Consider the following 21,058-nt stretch of genomic DNA (forward strand, 5'->3'; position numbering starts at 1 on the left):
AACTGATGACAAAGTTTGTGTGTAGGGGTGTGGGAAAAAATGTTGGCTAACTATTTTATTACTATTTATCAGATTTTCCTTATTCCTCTGCATTTTCTGATTCTGGTCAGGATCAGAAGCAGAAGTGCTGGAAATCACAAAAGACAGCAGACACTTAAAAGATTTTCCAACACGGTTTGGAAACTAAAGGTGTATGTAGAATTTAGATAAGTATCCAGACTTTTGATTGCTTATCCAAATATTCAGAGAATTGGCTGTCACTATTTAATCCTGAGTGATTAAACATTATAACAACAGGTTATCTTCCTTTTTTTAAATTATACACAGGGTAAAATTTCTCAAACTTGCTTAGTTGTCCAGCATGAAAACATTTCAACCTGCTATTCACTCAGGTTATAATTATAATACTTGGCACTAACATCATACCTCTTTCCATCAGAGAACTTTAAAGCACTTTATAAACATTAATGAATTAAGCCTTAACAGCCCCCGTCTGGTACAGAACCCAAGTCTCCTGATTCCTTGTCCTCTGCTTTAGCAATAAGACTATTTCTGCTCATTCATTTATTTGTCCCACTTTACAGCACAGATTAAGCTTGGGTATCATAGAGCACAAGGGAACCTTGTGCTGCTTGTGTCTTCCTCCAGCACATGCTTTATCACATAGTGGAACATTTCACACTGCAAGGAAGCATAGTTGTACTACTGGGGAGCATAGGTAGTGAATGGCAGTCATGAAAAATACTATACCTACTTTTCCCCATTTATTTTCAGCTTGTCAGTGTTTTTGAAAAACAACAACACCTGTTTGTCCTCAGGCAACCAGCTGAAGTTAGAGAAGGGCACTGTTTCTTCTTCCTGTTTTATGGCATGGTTCTCTGCCTTGCAAAAGAAACCACTCTCTCCCTTCTGTCGTCTTCCAGCCTCCTATTCTTTCCCCTTCAAAGATATATCCCTTATACCCTAAACCTCAGCAAAGATATAGAGAGATTAATAACATAATAATACATACATGAAACTGGCTCAGCCACGTCACATTTAAACATAACCAGGTGCAGTTTACTCATTCAATGATCACTATACAGATCTCAAAGAGCTGACTGCATTTAATTTAATTAAAGGGCATTACTGCTCTGTGAAAATGAAATACAGAGTGCTGAGTTCCCTATTATTGTGACTCATCATAATGCTGGCCAGAGGAAAGTATGCTGAGGTGGTAAGAACTGTGTAATGTCGAGCATTTGTTAGGTTTCTTTTCTCTCTCCAAGACGTGCTTAGTGTGCTGAAAATGGATCACTTTATCTGAGCCTGGCTTTTAACATCCCAGAGAAACATACAAAATGCCTGTATGTGCAGTGTTCCCTGACTTTATATTTATTTGCCAACCATTTGAGATACCTTATTTTAATTAAAACAAGTGTCTTTGCTTCTGTTAGAAACCCTCTAGTGTCATAGATAGTAATCATCAAGTAAACAAGCAGTTGCCAGTAAAGATCTTATCAGTTGAACTTAGCTCTGTTGAAAATTTAGTGTTTTCATTGGCAGCTGATCCAGCCTTTCACCATGGATTAATTACACTCCAAGATCAGTCTGTCTGGCATAGCAAAACAACTTTTGCTCATCCAGTGCAAGTGAAAGACTAAAGAAAGCAATGGGGTTACTGAAATAAGGTGTTACTTCAGACTGCTACATGTGCAATCAATAATAGAGAAAATGTAAAATTTTAACCCATTCTTCACACTTTACTCTTCCAAGCAATAAATTCAATCACTGAAATCAGTTAGAGTTTGGGATTGGTCTGGGATATACCCCTGAGTTTGTAAATTTGACAGATATTAAACTTTCTTTTAAAAGTCAGCTCACATTTTACAAATATTCCCATGAGTGGAACCTGCAACTGGACGAACAGAGACCATGAAAGTAATTCACTATAAAATAAAATGGCAAAACTAGGTCCATAGTAGGTTGTACCTAGTATATTTAATTTCCATTTCTAAATTTCTGCCATTTACATGTAAAGGGATCAGCTACGTTTTTTCTCAGTAGTTGTAATAATATACAATGTGCCTACTATTTAAATGATACCTCATTGGTGAAAATGTTAATCAACTGAGCTAAAATGTAATAATAAACAGAAAACAGGCACCTTTGGAAAAGCTGAAATTTTCATGTTTACTGCACAGTTATTGTAAATAAAAATAGTAATACTTTACCCGCACACAACACATTTTCTTTCGAAGGATCCCAAAACCCTAAGCAAACATTAATGACTTTCACATTGAGATTTCAATGAGACAAAGGATACAACTGGACTAGGTTTAGACTGACAAGGTGCTGATAAAGTGTTGACTCAGTCCTGAGTCTGCAGTGGTGGTGCTGTGCCTTATTGAACTAAAAGCCCAGTAGTGAAGAAAAAGGACCTCTTCAAGTTATCATGTTAGAGGATTTCAGTCCCCTTGCCACTTACTTAACATAATTGGAACTATACCTCTCAACTGTTCCTCATGACTTAATAATACCCAGAACTTGGATACCCCCTTCATCTTCAGACTAACTAATTCATTTACTAATTACATAGTCAATCCTCTCTATTTTTAAACCTAAATTTACCTCTGTATCACACATGCTGGTGTTTCCTCCTTTTTCTTGTAAATTACATCTCAACAACACAACCACAAATCTGAGGTTATAGGACCAAGGCTTGAGGGTATTTTATGCAGACATAAGACCCATATATAACAACATGAACTGTCTCTACATTGGACCCAACTTCTCCTGAGGCCGGATGGCTCATTATGCAAGCTGGGGCAGACTGCGCACACACTCATTTTGTGAGAGCAAGACATGGAGCATCTGGCTAGGCCACGGGCCTTGTGCCTGGGAGAATGTCTAGACTAGGATAAAAGGTGTGGGGGGTTTAAACATATTAGCTAGCATGCTTTCCCTAAAATTTTAAAACCCTACTGTAGACCGTTCAAGTAGTATTTTAACATATGTTGGCTGATTGACATGGACCCCAGTAGTGAGCCAATGGGGACAAGCTAATACATATTAGAATTCAATGTACAGTGTCTACATGTTAGCTAACACATTTTAAAAAACAACTACACCTTTTATCCTAGTCTGGACATACCATGGGAGGGAGCAATTGGGCAGCCACATGGGCCCTATGCAGATACCCTCGGGACACTGTATCTCACAACCAGAGTAGGTTTCTGTCTGCAGAGTCTGGGTAGTCCAGATCCACTGGATTCCATAGATGTGCCTGGTGCAAGATTTGGCCCTTAAAAAATCTTACATGTTTTTTAAATTAAATATTTTTTTAATTTGTTCTTCCTACACTAATTTTTTAATTTGGTTTTCCTCTGTGTCATGGGGATACCAGGCCAATGGTTTGGAACTACTCCATATGAAGCCAGTCATGACTCTGGTGTAGCATGCCTCCTCTTTCTGAGCATACTGTCTCCAGGGCAAGAAGTTTACACAGCTTTGAGCTTCCTGGGTCTGACCTTGGAGCATTCAGCATCTCCTTCCACACCGTGCACTTCCCGCAGCAAGTCTGCCCAGGTGGGGCTCCCAGGGAAGCCAGAGGGTCCTGCACCCCAACTCTTAGCCAGCATGTAGAACAGAAGGGTTTATTAGTTGACAGGAACACAGCACAGAACAGAGCTTGCTATCACAGAAATCAGTGACTTTCAGCCAAGTCCATCTTGGGGAGTCGTGGGCCAGGGGGCCTGGACTCCCCCTTTTCCAGTCTCCCCAAGCAAACTGCCAGCTTCCAGCAACCAGATCTCAGACACCTCTGTTGTTCCTCCTTGTCTTTGTCTCACTTCCCAGGCAAAGAATCACCTGGTCATCACCAGGTTGCATCCCCTCCTATGTCTCAGGTTACGAAGGGCACCGAAGTCATAGCATATATGCAGCCAGCTGGAGCAGCCTCACCTGCCCCAGAGGTCTCAGCCAAAGTCACACACCCCTATTCCCACTACCGAGGTATTGGTGCCGCACACAGGGAATCTGAGGCACACACAGTATTCATGCAAAACAGTAAAACTCACATAGGCTCAACAGTAAGACTCACATACAACATAACAAGGGAAAATCCCCACTTCGTCACACTCTGTGCCTCATTTTAGGGCAATGTCCTACACTGTGTCACATATTTGAGTCTTGAGAGATTTGACTGCAAGTGGAGCTACTTAGGTTATTCAAGCCACCTAAATATGTGCTGTTCTCCTTGGAGCACTAAGGCTTCCTTGGGATATGAGTCATCCTTGAACCCGCCCCATACAAAGAATTTCTCTAACAGTGCTTTTGCAACCCCATGCAGTTCTCTCTGAAGCAACTGTTCAGCAGTTCCTGAGTTGAACTTAACCACCTCTGCAACAGCTTCCTTGTACTGTTTCAATTTCACAGACTGGAACTGGAAAAGACCTATTAGGTCATCTACTACATCTCCTTGCTGTGCAAGGTTGTTCCCTAAAGTGCCTTCTTGAGCATTTTGTCCAAACTAGCTTTAAATGACTACATTGGCTAATTAAAGAGAGCTATAAAACACCTAGATAACTGTGAAATGAGTGCAACAAATATTCACAGCCTCTGTAAAGGAAAATTATATCTCTTGAATCTACTAGAATTCTTTAAGCATTTCAACAAAATAGGAGAAAAAGGAGAACAGGGAGGTATAATTTACTTGGACTTTCAAAAAGCCTATGTCTATGCTACAAAGTTCTTCAGAGTCAAATCCACACCCCTGAGTGACATAAGTTATACCAACTTAAGTGCCGGTATAGAGCATCTCCTGCCAGCATAGCCACTGCCTCTCATGGAGGCTGGAGTTTTTATGCTGATGGGAGAGCTCTCTCCCATCGGCTTAGAACAGTGGTGGTCAGGGTAATATGCTGGTGGGCTGCGAGACAGTTTGTTTACATTGACCATCTGCATGCACAGCCACCCGCAGCTCCCAGGGGCCGCAGTTCACCATTCCCGGCCAACGGGAGCTGCGGGAAGCCACGGGCCACAGGGACATGCTGGCCACCGCTTCCCGCAGCTCCCATTGGCCGGGAATGGTGAACCACGGCCACTGGGAGCTGCGGGGAGCCGGGCCTGCAGATGGTCAATGTAAACATAATGTCTCGTGGCCCGGCAGCAGATTACCCTGATGGGCCCGTGCCGAAGGTTGCCGACCCCTGGTGTAGTCACTCTGGACCCATCACAGAATCTCAGCTTTCATTCAAAATAAAAAATAACTTTCTTGCCCTTATGGTTGCAAAGAAAAACTTTAAAATGTGATGTGACTGGAGTCCCAGGGATGCCACACTGAGATTGCTCAATCAGGGCAAACTGCAAAGAATGGGGCAGACAATCCGCAAAACTGGTGGCTATTCTGATACTTAGATCCACCAAGCTAGCAACAAAACAGCTTCTATAATACCATACTGGTTACACAGAAGTCCAAAACACAGTTTCGTTTAAAGCAACCCAGCCTTGGGCTTCCTCCCAGACAGCCAAGTCAAATATAATGAGGATTATTGAAAATCTTGTTCATCACATAAAAAGTTCTACCAATTCTAAAGGATCGGACACGTTACCAAGCAAGTTAATGAATATTTCAGATCTTACCCAAATACATGCTCACAGCCAATTCCTATTGACTAAACTAAAATTTATTAAAAAAGAAAAGAGAGGGAGTATTGGTTAAAAGATCATTATAAATATAGACATTAATATAGTTCTCAGGTCAGTTTCATAGTAGAGATGGTGAGCTCTAGAGTTGCAAAGAGTTCTTTCTGAATTAGTCAATAGGTTTAGTTCAATGTTCAATATCAGGTCAATCCAAAATGAAATTGGAGACCTCAATCTTTGGCTCAAGCATCACCCTGATAAAGTATAAGCAGATTTGAGATGAAAAGGATCAGTACCAAGAACCCTTTATACAGTTTCTAGGTGCCCTCTTGACAGCACCCAGTCCTAGGGTGAACAATAGTGTCTTTGAAGTAACCTCCTATTTCCTAAACATCACCGGTAATTAGCTACATGGATTAACATAAGGCAATTGCTAGTCTCCCACCATTTGCAGATGATTTGCTTTATACTTCAAAGAGAAATCAAGACAGTGATATCACTACATTCATAGTTCATTTAAATGTTAATATCTCCTTTTGATCTCTGAATTAACAAAATAGAGTGATAGGAACTATTTGGTTATATTGTCAACCTCTAGCTGTGTGTGTGTGTGTGTGTGTGTGTGTATATATATATATACACACAAAACACAATCATTATCTACTAATATGTCTCATGTCTCTAAAGTTTGAATCTGGGTTAATTAGCCTGCTAATTATGTAACCCTTTCTGGCCCTTTGTCACGTGTGACTTAAGTGTAACCAATACTGTGATGACTCCCTGAGTTTGCAGAGAGCCTGAAGCAATAGCTACAAGAAATGTGAACTTCCCCATTCAGCTCAATGGTGTGTTAAATGTAATGCCATTGGCAGGTAGGATCAAACCTGAGATCTCTGGTGCTAAATGCATGAGCCTCTATTGCCTCTATTGCATGGTCCTGCTTTGAGCAGGGGGTTGGACTAGATGACCTCCTGAGGTCCCTTCCAACCCTGGTATTCTATGATTCTATGATTCACTAAAAAACACATGCTCTTAGTTAAGGCTGTAGCAGGCTCATTAATCTCTAGATGGTTTAGGTACCACTAGATGGGGGGAAAGCACCACATCAAGCAAGCATGGGTTATATTAACTCCTAGATTCATTGCTCTGCAGATCCCACCAATATCACCACAACCAAGAACTCAAGGTGTGGCAGGAAGAGAGGAGTGCAGTGGGCCTGGCCACCCACCCATGCAGATACAACCCCAATGCTGGGGTAAATAGTGGGGCCACTGCCTCTCCAGGGAAAGAGAGGGAACTCCTGCTGCGACCCCTGCAGCTCTCAAAGGGAAAGAGAAGCCCTGCTACTGTTCCAGTGGGGGATAAAAGGGCCCCTTTGCTGCTGCTCTTGCCTATCTCGGAAGGGAGAAGACTTCCTCCCTGCCACCTCCACTCCAGGTGGGTGGAGAGTCATGATGCAGGGATGAGGCTGTGGCAGCCATGTGTCATGATGTGCCTATGGTCCTGGATTGCTTTCATCCATCCCCGTTACTAGAGAATCGCCAATCAGAGTTACAATTAAAACAACAGAAATACATGAGAGAACAATATCAAAATGAAAAAAAAACCCTGGATTTACTGTTTTCATAGATCCTTGGGGAGAGGGACAAATATCCTCTAGGGAAAAGACTGTCTGGCAAAGTGTTCGTGAGAGTTCAAGGAAGTGCTCTGATACTTCAGTGATAGGTGCTATAGAAAAAAACTAAAGGAAGCGGATAGATCACCAAGCTTCTCAGTGGCACCTAAATAAGTAGCCTGATTTTTTTTCAAAAGTGTGAGGACCTAGATCCTCCCACTGAAGTCAGACTATAGACAGAATAAAATCTTGAGCTGAAATTTTTTTTATATTTTTATATAAATTTTATATATTTTATGTTCCCTATTTTTATATCTCTTGCCTTCATGTATCATGCATGCATGAGAGAATTTTTGAACAGCAGAGGATGTGATGTCTCCACACTGTACAAGGTTAATTACAGGAACACAAGGTGCTGTAAGTGCAGATGAAGTAATTTGCACTTAGTTGCGAATATTAACTGTAAAAATGGCCTTCTAGCCACCAAACAGTCACACGAAGAATGTGTGACAATTATTCTATCTATCATGTCTAATCTCAAAAATGGGTGCTCAGAGATAGACTTCTAGGTCCAGATCTAAACCTCTACATCAGTAGCCTGGGTTTCAAAAGTCCTGATCACTCAGCAGCTCCCACAGAACATGAGAGATGCACAGGAATCCATCTTCTGAATGAATCACTTAGGAAGTATTTGCTTTTGTAAATTACTTTTTCCTTTGGTGCTTGTTTTTTGGAGGGTTTATTTGGGGGGGTGGTTTTTTGTTGAGACTGGTGGCTGGTCTTTGGGTTGGGGGCGGGGTTGAAATGGGTTGTGTTTCTGTTTTGTTGTTTCTTTGGATGGCATTGGGGGTTGTGGTTTACGATGCTTCAGTTGTGCATCAGCCTGATTGAAAGAACCTAAACTGTAACTTTCAAGAAGCATTAAGACCTATGATTGGTGGAGGGAGGTGTGGCAGTGTTTAAAGTTGTCATTTTTCACCAGTTCTGCTATTCTGTACTCTGGGACAGTCTGCATCTGAATTGAAACACAAAGGCAACTGCTTCACAGATGGCTCTGCAGCAGGCATACTTCTCTTGCAATAAAAGATGCAGTATATGGACAGCAGAAGCACATCATCATTCAGTTACACACACAACACTGCATTTTCTTTTTAAAGATTATGGCCTCAGTCACAGGATTAGAACCTTTGTGGGGGTTCTGACTGCATTCTATACCACATGAACTGTGTGAACAAGAAAGATTTTGTAAAAATAATTTACATATAACTAGCTGCTGCACTTCTTTTTAAGCCTTAGTTTTTCTGTGGGCTTCTTTTGAAAGTATTATCACCCATTCAGTAGCAACTGATATTCCATACCAGGGGACAACCTGATACAGAAGGATTTTATGGATAGGACTTTTGCATTGGTATTTATTGACTGGTTCAGGGGTTCATAAGTATGAGACATCATATTGTTTGTTGCTGTAGACCTGTGCACATATCAGCTGAGGACAAACTTTTGCATGTTTCTGGGGGAGGAAGGAGGGCAAAGGAAAGGTTGTGTGGTGTTTTTGTGGTACAGCAGACATTCTCCTCTGACAGTATTGATAGACGGTGTCTCTGGAGATCGCTAAAAGCAGAGTTGTAGTATGGTTGTTTAAATGCTTCCCACAACTTACATTAGATATGCAGATGGCTTTTCTGTCATCTTTCTTGTCGTGTATGAAATGAGTCTGTACCTCACTGACTCCAGCAGCATTTCTGTGACCGGTTTTGCTGAGTTGGATAGTGGAGAGAGGCTGTCAAGAATTATGCTGCTGCAGCAGCATGTGTTTCTTGTGCCTAGCAAAACACTGCATAGATTGGCTGTTTGGTTTGGGATGAATCTTTCTCCTGAACCTTATCCAGCACCAACAGAAAAGAGGTAGTACACTAATTATTACTTATAAATAGGGACTGGCTTAAATTGTGAAATTTGGTAAATATTTATACTTCAGTACTTTTCATATTTGGTACCAGATGCTATGAGGATGTGGGGAAATGGGGCAAAGGAAAATTAAAGGTTACATACCTTTATTTCTGGCTGCAAATTTCCCTCATTTTAAAGCATGTTTTACTGCAGTTAAACTAGGGATTTACTCATCATCCTGCGGGCTGCTGCAGTAACTGGTAGAAACTTTGTTCCTAGCCAACTGATAGATCACCTATGGGATACTTTTAACTGTTACTTTCTTTAAGCTGTTAATTATGTATCATGTGTGGGTGCAGTGTGCAATAAACCGCCAGCCGCAGCACCCAAATGTCTGCAGCCTGCTCTGACAGTCCTGAGTAGTCCAGCTGCTTCCCATTCTGATTCTCATCTGCAATTACATCATCGCTTTCTCTTTTTTGGCTGAAGGAAAAAATTGCTCCTTAACCACTTCCATATGCCAGTCATGTTGGTTAGCATATGATTGACTGACTTGTCACTGGTTTATGATCAGGTGCTAAAATTGTACATCAGATTTCCTTTGTTGCACAACATCAGTATTGCATGAATATTGTGTGATATTCTTATTCAGTTAGTCAGTACTTGCAAACCCCAGTGCAGGCTCACTGCAAATATACTTCTGAGGTGCTGTTAAAAGAGTATGACAAAACTACAGAACTAAATGGTATTATACTGTAATTAGCTGGCTGTGTATTTGTACCATTGCCTTCTACAGGACAGAATCAGCACTATTTGTTATGGGCCCCATACAGCTAGCCACTAAAGGAGATTCCCTTGTAGTTCAAATGGTAGGAGCATGTGCTTTTGGAATAGGAGGAGGTGTCCCCATTTTCACAACACCAATAGTTGCACAGTTTGGTGACAGATGTGAAGACTGAAGAGGCCAGAGGTTTGTTATAATATTTTCATGATTTAGATGTAACTATAAATGTCCTCCCATGCAAATATTAAAAAAATCAGCTGCAAGACATTCAGTTTCCAAATATGCACTAGTCCTGAACCTGTGTGGTTGACTTTAGCTGCTAAGCACCTAGGACAGTTTATAAATGTAAATAATTTAACATTTACATTTCACCTTTCAACCTAAAGTGCTTCACAAACCATATACATACAGCATCACAGGAATTCATCCAGCACAGAGGTGAAAGGTAGCAGGTAGGCAACCAGTGAACAGCTTGTTATTCAATAACGAGGGCAGGGGCAGGAATTTGTTCAGGATAGCAAGGCAACCCCCTACTCCTGCAAACATGACAAGCATTTTTAAAATGTCTATACACAGGACCAAGTTTTAAGGTAGGTTCAGAAAGACCCTGCAACAGGAACACATCATTGTTCTGTTGAGTCTCCCTACTAAGCACAGGTGGTAGACCAGGGGTAGGCAACCTATGGCATGCATGCCGAAGGCAGCACACGAGCTGATTTTCAGTGGCACTCACGCTGCCCAGGTCCTGGCCACTGGCCCAGTGGGCTCTGCATTTTAATTTAATTTTAAATGAAGCTTCTTAAACATTTTAAAAACCTTATTTACTTTACATACAACAATAGTTTAGTTATATATTATAGACTTATAGAAAGAGGCCTTCTAGAAATGTTAAAATGTATTACTGGCACGCAAAACCTTAAATTAGAGTGAATAAATGAAGACTCGGCACACCACTTCTGAAAGGTTGCCGATCCCTGTGGTAGACTCTGCAAAAAGGTGCAGGGTTGTTACTGTTGATTAATGATGGCAGATGGATCTTTTTAGTGCCAAGCTGGATATAAGAGAAGCTGGGGACTCTTTAGAAGATGGAAGTGGGTAGAAGAAGGATAGAGCAGATCCTTGTGACAATAGGCAGTTGGGTACAGGTTAGGGTAGGCCTGCAGCTGCTCTAATCTGTGCCAGAAATCAAAACAGCTCCTAGCCAGAGGAGGGTAGGTGTGACGTTACAATTGCCTCCTACCTTTGGATGCTGCATTTAGCACAGCTTGGTGGCATTTGGGACTCAGACCCATTTGTGGAAAGCGGCATGAGGCTCAGTTTTTCTACCATGGAAGGATAGAGTGCAGAGGTAATCCTGTTAAGATTTGAACCTGTGGTTCTAGGTTGTCTAGAGATTTTAAACTAACATCCTCTTTAATACTCTACTGCAAATGCATAAGGCAATTCTCAATTGCCTTGTGCCTATTGTAGGCATTTACACCTATGCAAAGGGGATATAAATGCTGCTGCCAGTATGAATAGAAAATTCAGTTTGGTAACAATATATACCCACCATGAAAAGGTGAAAATGACTACACAGGATCCAAGGAGCAGTGGATGAACATATACATTTTTCTGATTCAGGAAATATTCTGGATAATTAGATAGGTATGTATGCAAACATGGAAAAGAAATGCCAAGGAATCACATCTTATATCCAGAGCACCACTGATTTCACCAGCATTTCACATGAGAATTGAGTCCCTTAGCAGGATAGAGCAAGAATCGTTTCGTGGCACCTGTGGAGCTCTGATTACATGTAGGTCATGGTCTAAGAGCCTGTACTATACAGAGCTAGATGAAGTTTTCAAAATAAAAGCATGTATATTACTTCTTTCTCCAAAATAACAAAAACAACTAATCGACTTTATGGAACAATCACTGATGAAATCAATCAAGCAAATATCATGGTTTGCTTTTGTTGCTGGTTTCTTTATATTCAATAAATCAAGTAGTCAAAAGATTTTTCCTCTATAACTTAGGGGATAAATGGGGGGGGTCTGAAAATCTTGTATATCAGCTTTCAGAAACTTGTATTTTTTCCAGTCTATTTATAAACCCTTAACAGTAAAGTGTTTCAATGCAACACCAGCAAACCCTTAACTGTAACATCATGAACAGTGCCACTATAATAATGCCCTTGTCTAAACCTGCTGATTTATAGCTGTTTTTGCAGTCTGGGAACAACAGATACACTAATTAATGATCAACCATAGACTCTACTTGAAAGACCATTAACCCAGAGTTTAAAATCCTCCTTTTGGAATCAATGTAATTATTCAGCATGTGGTTCTATAAAACTAACTATAGGTAAACTACAGTATTACTCACAGTCCCAAGCAGTTGAGGTAACTTGACAAAATTTAAAAAGCCATGAAAATTGTTTTGCAACAACAGTTTTCTCCCTTTCCCTACCCTCTAAGATTTTGGCCACTCCAGTTATGCCTTTTCTATTTTCTAATGGACAGAAATCTAATTTTCCTAACTTCTCATGGCTATTACTCCACTGGCATTTGTCGGCCTTGTTACCATTTTTCATACACTCTCTAATTCTTCAATAGACTTCTATAATATAGTGCTCAGAATGGTCACAAGATTCCAAGTGAAAGCTGGCACAGGGAGGTATAAGTTAAAATTACCTACACGAGCTAATAAATCTGCATCTCATCAGAATTTATCCCAAAAGAGGGTCACTCTCCTTCAAGATTCATACCAGATGATGTAGCTTTAGCTTACAGCTGGGGTTCCATAGCAGCCTGGCTGGCCGGTACTGATGACCTGGCAATTCCCTTTTCTGTGAAATCTGCTATTTTGGAACCTGTGTTTTTGCTGCGTCTTGTGCAGACATCCCACAAGGAGGCTCTGGCACAAGAAGCTTCTCTTCCTCTTGCTCCCCATAAGTATGATCCAGGTCCAGTGGGAGCCTTTATGTTAAGGGAGTCAAAGGACTATGCAGGGCTAGTGTGGCCTTGCCAGTATTGAAAATTTGACCAGGGAGTGGGAGGGCAAGATCAATGACTCTCTCCAAATAGGGGTACAGTATTCATTCTTCTCCTGTGCTCCCTAGAGTTCTGGGGATTATGACCTCCACTCTGCCCCCAATGAGGGGCTGTAGCTACATGCTGCATTCTATCCAGCCTAAAGTTTTAGGTTTCCGTTCACCTGTCACTCCAAAATCCTGTCCCAAACAGCATTTTCAGCTCGTACTATTTAGAGCACAATTCTTTTCTAACTCCCGTTGGCTCTATTCTGCTTGCTATTTGGTATTGGTCAGCCCTCCTATTTTTGCAGCATCTGCAAAGTTCAAAACCATGCCACATATTCACTCCCCCAGGTCACTGATGAACAGAGAAAATGACAAGGGGTTGGAAAACAATCCCTGCAGCACTCCATTTGTTACTGCATTTTTATCTGATTTTACCATTCACCACCCCTCTCTTCAGCCTTAACAAGCTAACTCTTTATCTAGCTGAATATTTCGTTGTCAATACTATACTTTGCAAACTTACACATTAGTCTTGTCTAGACATATTGGAAAAGAGCTTGAAAAGCACTTCTCATTGCTACATCCACAAATACATTAATCAGATTTGCTAACCGCGCCTCCCCTTTTATAATGGATGCTAGCAGGTTTGCCTTGATTTAGTTCTGTAGTTAATCAAACAGCAAGTGACCTTTCAGAACCTACTAGATGCCCAGCAGAGCATTTATAAGCCTGGAATTAAATAAAAAGATCACTGCTGGAACTGTGATAAGGAGCGAAAGGATTTGTACAAATCTTTTGGCTGGGCTCCACTGTACCACACCTTGTGGTAGGAAATCCGGCATGAATTGAACATCATGCTAGTTAGTGATGTACCAAATAATTCACTCAGTTTTGTTCTATATTACCTAGATGCTATATGAGGCATGAGCAAGTCACCAAAGATTGGTTCTGAGGAGTATTAGCATTTATTTTAAGAAAACAGAAATCATGCCATTCTTAAGTTTTATAGAAAAATCTTAGGCATATTCAAGCCTGTAGAGGTACTAAAAACCATAGTGATTAAGTATATTTAATTAACGAGTGTGCAGAGTATTAGTATAAACCTCAAACCAATATTAATATACTAATCTAAAGACAACAGTTAAACCACAGCCGCATCCAATGAGTATATGCTCCTAAAATAAGATCCATGAAAGAATGTAGGCACCTAAACCCCAGACTTAGGCAACTAAGTTCCTGTTTTAGGTGCCTACATCCCAGTTTTGGTTCCCCTGCCATCCACAACACTCCCACTGACCCAGAGGTGCCTAAACTCATTCAGTGCCTCAGATTTTCAGATTAAAATGTCCTTATGTTTCTGTCCCTGAGCATGTGCAGTGCTACTCTGGGCATCCAGACTCCTCTCTGACCTAAGCCCCAGGGTGATTCACAAACCAGGGAAAGACAGGCATTCGTCCACCTAACTCTCATGGGAGGACCCAGTATGGTAGGCATGTTCAGTCTGCACCTATGCATAGGGCACCATTCAAAATCCAGCTGGATGAGATGATGTTGCCCACCTTATAACTTTTAGCCCAGTGCTTAGAGCACTCACCTGTGATGTGGGAGACTCAGGTTCATGTCCCCACTCTCTGCCAGAGGGTGAGAGAGGATTTGAACAGTGGTCTCCAACCTGTCAGGACAGAGCTCTAATCCCTGAGTTATTCTGATGTGGGGCTCCCTCAGTCGTTCCTGTTGAAGTTGTTCCACTGTGGATAAATAATGAAAGAGTGGTTGGAGCAGGGCGAAGGGACTTAGGGTCTCTGACATCCCAGGTGGTTGCCCCAATCGCTGGGCTACAGAGTCATTCTCTCTCCTCCCATTCATTATATAGGGAGCCTAGGTGCCTTACTCAGCTGAGTGGATTGCAATCTCATTCCTGTGATTTTCTAGGCACCTAAAAGTTGGGTGCTGTGACAGTTAGTGTTGCAACACTAAGTCCCTTCATGGATCCCACCCCGAGTATAAATAGCAGGTCACTCCCATAGTTCTATACCAGCAGGTGGTATCTTCCTTCCCATTGAGGGCATGCAGCAGTAGGGCATTAAATGCTGATAGTTGAGGATCTCCAGTTGATTGTCTGCTGTAGCTTCAGCCATAAATATCCGCTCAACTTAGCTATACTGAACTCCCAGTGACAAATGCCTTGTAACCAACACACTGAGTCCTGAGTGCACACCAACATGTCTTAGGCCTGGTGCTGAGCATTCACAAAGGTTATCAATATGTCCCATTCCTAATCTTGAATACCCAGAGGAGTCATCCATGAGGTTCAGACCTTGTTCTGAGTGATAACATGACCATCAGTAGGCCCCAGGCCTAGTCTTGAGCATCCAACAAGGTCATTGACATTGTTTAAGCCTGGTTCCAAGTGCCCAGTGGAGTCACTGATAGGGTCTCAGGCCTAGTACTGAATAGCCATTGAGGGTCATTAACTTAGAACCCCACTTTGGACTCCGAGGAAAGTGTTTTATATCAACTGGGTTGAGGCTTCCCATGCTCCAGGCTGGACACAAAGTGAGCCCTCCACCACAGGCTTCAGAGCATGCTGCAGGGAGACTGGGGAATTGCTATGTCACCTTCCTTGCTGGAGGCATCAACTTACATTAAAAGGGAGTGGGAAGATGTTGCCATGGCAACCTTGTTCCCATCTTCACTGAAGCACAAGGAGCGGCTGAGGGGGTTGCTATGGCAACATTCTCTATTTCAGGCACCAGCAGCTTAGAGGGAAAGTCGGAAGGGGTTGCTATAGAAACCATGCTCCCATTGGGCTGGCTTCTTGGCAGCCTTCCTACCCCAATTTCAAAATATCCACATCCTAAAATGGAACTAAACCCTCCCCTGAACCCCAGCATAATTCCTTTCACACCATGCATCCCCATCCTGCGAGCCGAGAAAGTAACTTTCTTGGTGCTGTCTTGACCATCTTTCAGCACCTTCAGTACCTGCCTCAAACCTCGGGTGTAAATGATTATACTTGGTCGAATTGCTGTGGCCCCTCTTATTTACAGAGCATTTCCATATACAGTTGGACCCAAAAGTATGCACAGGGACCAGTTATTAGATAAACTGAGGTGTCAATCCCAGTTACTCTTTCACAAATGGCTGAAATCATTAGCCATCCATCTAATGCTTGTGGCAAAGATGCTCCAAGTGTTCTTGTAGAAGTGAGTAAGGGATCTATGTGCATAGTCTCTCTCAGACTGGGCTTCTACAACAGGAAAATTCTTGTTTTAATCTAGAAATACTTCCCACCTAGTAGATCTACTCCGCTCATATTCATTAAAGAGATGGCGGTTATGAGCCATGTCTGATTAGGTAGCCTTTTTGAAGGAACTATCTGCACCACTTCCATGGGGGTGCACTCAGTAGCATGAATGGAAAATTATTCAAAATCCAAAAATATCTCTGGAACATTTAAAATTCACAGAAGACTTGCTGGACTCAGGTATTCTTAGTCCTTCTGAGTATAAAAGATGAAAACAGCTTGCCTGCTTCACCAAACTCCATTTATCGAAATCCCCACTTGTCGCTGTACATATATGGAGTCTCTCGAATTCCTGCTAGAAATGACTTGTTTTGAAGTCTGCCATTGCTCTACACTAGAGAATATTTGCCACAGTTAGCAGTTGTTAGCAAAGGCTTTGATGTGGAAGTTGAGGACCAAAATCATGTGGCCACAACTAGCAGTATACCTCAAAGAGAAGCCACTGTTAGTGATCAACGGACACACACATATTCCATATTTGAGATCCAAAATAACATTTTTCATTATAAATAATTTTTTAGTTACTCTGATCCAAATAATAATATTCAAGAATCCATCCACAACTTAGACTCGGGATTCACCCAGGAATTTCTGTGCATACTTTGGGATTTCAAATGACTATTTCAGGTAAAGATCCTGACAAACATATAATCAGGCCACCTAGTTCTGAATCAATATGCAAGCAAGGTCAGAATCTCACCTCAGATATTGTAAGCTCCATAAAAGTTTGACTGAACTGTTATTCAGCTAGTTGCCCCTTCCCTAGTAGAGAAAAGAATACAACTGCAGACAGTCACAACTGTTCAACATTGGACCCTCTAGAAGGTCCATAGACCAGAGGGTGCTGAAGCAAATCCTTTTGAGAGAGAAGCAAAATTATCTTGTCAGACCTTTGACCACAAAATTTCTACTTTCTACACTCTTTTGTTGGTGAAGGGAAGGTCCTGATCAAGCTCATGGAATAACAATAGAAATCATGTGGTGATAATCTTTTTCAAGAGGAGAGTAGATACCATTCCATTTTTAATAAGGAGGGATATCTGAAGATATCTCAGACAGGACTCCAGCAGTCTCAAAGGAAACCTTTGCACTCTGGTATCCCACATTTATACTGATCAGTGTTACAGACTACATACCATAGAAATCATTTGCAATAGATAATTCCTCTCCACTAGACTCTGAACCTTGAATTTGTGGTGACTGTTGTGCAGAGACCTTTCCTTATGCGTCCTTCAAACTGTTTAAAATATCTGTGTGTTCCAGTTTTTCAGAGTAGTTTCTTTCTGTTGGTAATGATATCATCCAGTGGAGTAACACATGAAAACCAAGAGTCTGATCTACCTTCTCTGTGTATAGTTTTTTTTCCTATGAAGCCTTTCCCCTTTCCTGAATGCCGTCCTTCTAGACATTTCACAGAAATAAGTAAAGTTGCTGGACCAGATTCTTATTGCACTTAACAGGAGTGACTCCACTGAAGTCAATGGAATTACACTGGTATAAAATTGGTGAGAGCAGAATTAGGCCCCTGGTTCCTGCCCTGAAGAGCTTATGGTCTAAACCTGGGGATAGGAAGGCAAGAGTGACTGTAATAAGATTACATGGTTGTTAAATAAAAACATGGCATAAAACTGAGAGAGACTTCTCATAAATAGAGCATTTCATTTCAATAAATAAGTACTTATATAAAACCCCTTCCCCTCTTAGGTATTGCCCAAATGCTTCTAAAACAATACATGCTCTAAAACTAGCACGTATTAATTTTGAATATCATTATAAACATATTAGACATTGAATCCTTCTAGAAAACGGTAAATAACAACACGTATGCTAGCACAATCTAAACATTAATAATTCAAAAATAGTATAGTAGAACTAGTGAATAGTATATTTTGTAGTTTTATTGTATGAAATCTAAGCTATTTTAAAAAACAACAATTTTATTTTATTTTTCCGAAAAATCTACTTTTCAGCCTAAGGGTTCAAAGTGACAGAAACCATTTTAAATATAGATTTTCAATTCCTTCCAGCAAATTAGTGAAATATAGACCTTAATAAGAGAGACATCTGACTAGATATCATTCATCTTTAACTTTAAATGGGAGATGTGTCATTGGTGGTATTCTGCATCTAATTTGACATACTTATCGGGTTAAACACAACAGAATTTACAAGTATAAATATTTATAGAGAAAGGATAGCAGATGTCATGGTAAACCAGTTAAAACAGATACCATAGGGCTGGAAATGGCATATAACCCCATATATACTCTTAATGCTCGTAATGAAGCTGAAAATTAATTCTTCAGTCATATCTTCATTCCAGGTCTTTACATGCTAAGCAGAGAGTATCCATTTTTAGCCAGCAAACCCTAGGGGAGGTAAATACTGAGAGAGAAGTTTCAAAACCAATTTGTGCTGTGGAGTTGGTATAGGAACAATCATTCTCTCCTGTACAGGGGAGTCTTCAGTGGCATCAGTTATGAATACTGAAGTATGAGAACTCATAAATAAGAGAGGCTTGGAAGAACTAGGAGAAAAAGATGAGACACAGGGTAAATGAGAGAGAGAGTTTTCACAATTAGCAAAGCTGCTTCCCTTACCTGAAATATTTTTGACAAATTGTTAAAGAGGGCTTGACCAGCACTGACTTTGTGTTTGACTCCTCTGACTGTACCATTTTTGCTTAGAATGTTGACTCGTTTTGTACCAAAGCCCCTCTCTTTAGTAGCTCTCACTAAAATGAGCAAGTCATCTTGCTCATTCTCATTTTCATCACACTCAGATCCTAAATGTCCATTCTGCTGTCCATCCGCTTCACTCAGTCTGCTGGTTTGGTCAGTCTCTGAACTACTGGTGTATTCAGAATCCAAAGAGTCTGCCGTTTCTCCATCTGCATACACTTCCTTTAGTACTCTCCCACTGTGAGAGGAAGCAATTCGAAATCGGACTTTCCTCAGCTGCCTCTCACCTTCAGTCTTCATCTCGCTTTTAAGCATTGTCCCATCTATTGATATCAGCCGTTTACATTGTTCTGGTTTAGGCTGTGACTGTAACTGCCAGCTTGTCACACTTAAAACAATATCAGAACTGTTTTCCAGGGACAGCAGCACTCATATTAAACTGAAGTGTAAAGGAAAGAGGATTCCCAAGAACCTACACTGCAGTTCTACAGTTAATAATGAATGAGTTTGTGCTATGGTTACCTTTAAACTAAAACCTGCAAAATGATATCATCAATTAAATATTAAAGAGCCATTGTGTTGGTTTTTTTAGCAGTTAGAGAGAGAGAGAGACTATTAATTGATTGAAACCAAAATTCAGATCAGCATCTAAGAAACATAATAAGTTACACGAGTTTATGTGAATTAAACTTTGTTGAAAAGTGCAAAAAGGAAGAAAGAATTTTCCTCAGGGTTCATCTGTGTAGAATTATTAGGGCTCTTCATTTTCAGTTTTTATTTTATTTAATTTTTCACAGGAATTTATCAGTGTTTATTATCACAACAACAAAAACAGGTGAAAATCAGTGCAAAAAACTATTAATAATTTTTCTGGATAAATATTGGTGTTTATTTTGGTGGACGGAAAAACAGGGGGGGAAAGGTATTCAGTAGATTAATGCTTTGAATTCCATTCATTAATGTGGTTTGCTGCAGAACTAAAACAGAACTCAAAACACAATGCCACCTTTGAGCTTAAGAAAACAATACATCTCTAACCCCCAAATAAAACTTTTCATTTGAATAAACAGTTCACTGTCGTAGGCTTAAAACTATTAGCCTACAAATATTTACATTTCATAATAGAGCCATACCATTTGCAGCGCGTACACTCAACTTCCTCCTTTTCTCCTTTTTTTGTTTTTTTTAAATTTTCAAATACTTCTTTGTGTTCTGAAATGTATTCTGATACAGATTTTCATTTTTTTCCCATGTTAGTGTGTCAAATCTTTAAACCGTTATCTGCTAATAGCTTGAAAGGTGTATGTGATGGGCGTGAGATTCATCAGTATGTTCAGATGCACATGCACTTTAGAGCTTGCATGCATGCCCGTTTGTTTACTGTGTATATTGTCTAGACTAATACATAGCCTTACTTCAACAGGCAGTTTTGCATATACATACAAAATAATGTATTATTGCAATACATATATCTCATGCAATGTATTCTATTTTCCTAATAAAATACGTTATTTTTATATATTTGAATGATACAAAAATAGGGTGAAAATCAGATAAAACTGAATAATACTTTTTGTAAACCCGGGAATTTTACAGTAAAAATCAGTTTAAACTGAAAATGAAGGTGTTTAAGAATTATATATACACTGCACTTCAGGTGAAAATCCTGAGCTCCAATTTTGGAGAGGAGTGGCTGCTGGGAACATTGCTTTACAAACAGAGACGTTGACCTCCACTCTGCCCCAGGTCCTGCCCACACTCCACCCCTTTCCCCAAGCCCCCACCCCGTCCCGCTTCTTCTCACTCCCACTCTGACCCCGCCCCCTGCTCCTCCCCCTTCTCCCCAGCACCTCCTGCACGCTGCTGAACAGCTGATCACAGCGGGCAGGAGGAACTGGAAGGAAGGGAGAGGAGCTGATCAGCGGGGCTGCTGGCAAGCAGGAAGAGTTGGTGGAGGACAGGGAGGTGCTGATCTGCAGTGCTACCGGTGGGTGCTGAGCACTCACTATTTTTTCCAGCCCCAGAGCACCGACAGTCGGTGCCTATGTTTACAAATACCATTTTCTTGATCCACTGATCAACTCTCAGTTATAGGTTTATCCAAAATTTGCTCTTTGTGTAACTCCATGCA

At 40.8% G+C, this 21,058-nt stretch overlaps 1 protein-coding gene across 1 annotated transcript in view; it reads right to left on the minus strand.

Annotated features, from left to right (window-relative positions):
• Window positions 1-19,254, minus strand: part of GRXCR1 (glutaredoxin and cysteine rich domain containing 1) — a 59,638-nt gene extending 40,384 nt beyond the window's left edge. The window contains exon 1 of the mRNA XM_024211654.1: window positions 18,847-19,254. Coding sequence (XP_024067422.1) covers window positions 18,847-19,242 — 396 coding nt within the window. The 5' untranslated portion in view covers window positions 19,243-19,254. The remainder of the gene's footprint in view (window positions 1-18,846) is intronic.
• Between the last annotated feature and the right edge of the window lie 1,804 nt (window positions 19,255-21,058).

The sequence above is a fragment of the Terrapene carolina genome, unplaced genomic scaffold, assembly GCF_002925995.2.
Source record: "Terrapene carolina triunguis isolate 2854851 unplaced genomic scaffold, T_m_triunguis-2.0 Scaffold66, whole genome shotgun sequence".
NCBI classification, from domain to species: domain Eukaryota; kingdom Metazoa; phylum Chordata; order Testudines; family Emydidae; genus Terrapene; species Terrapene triunguis.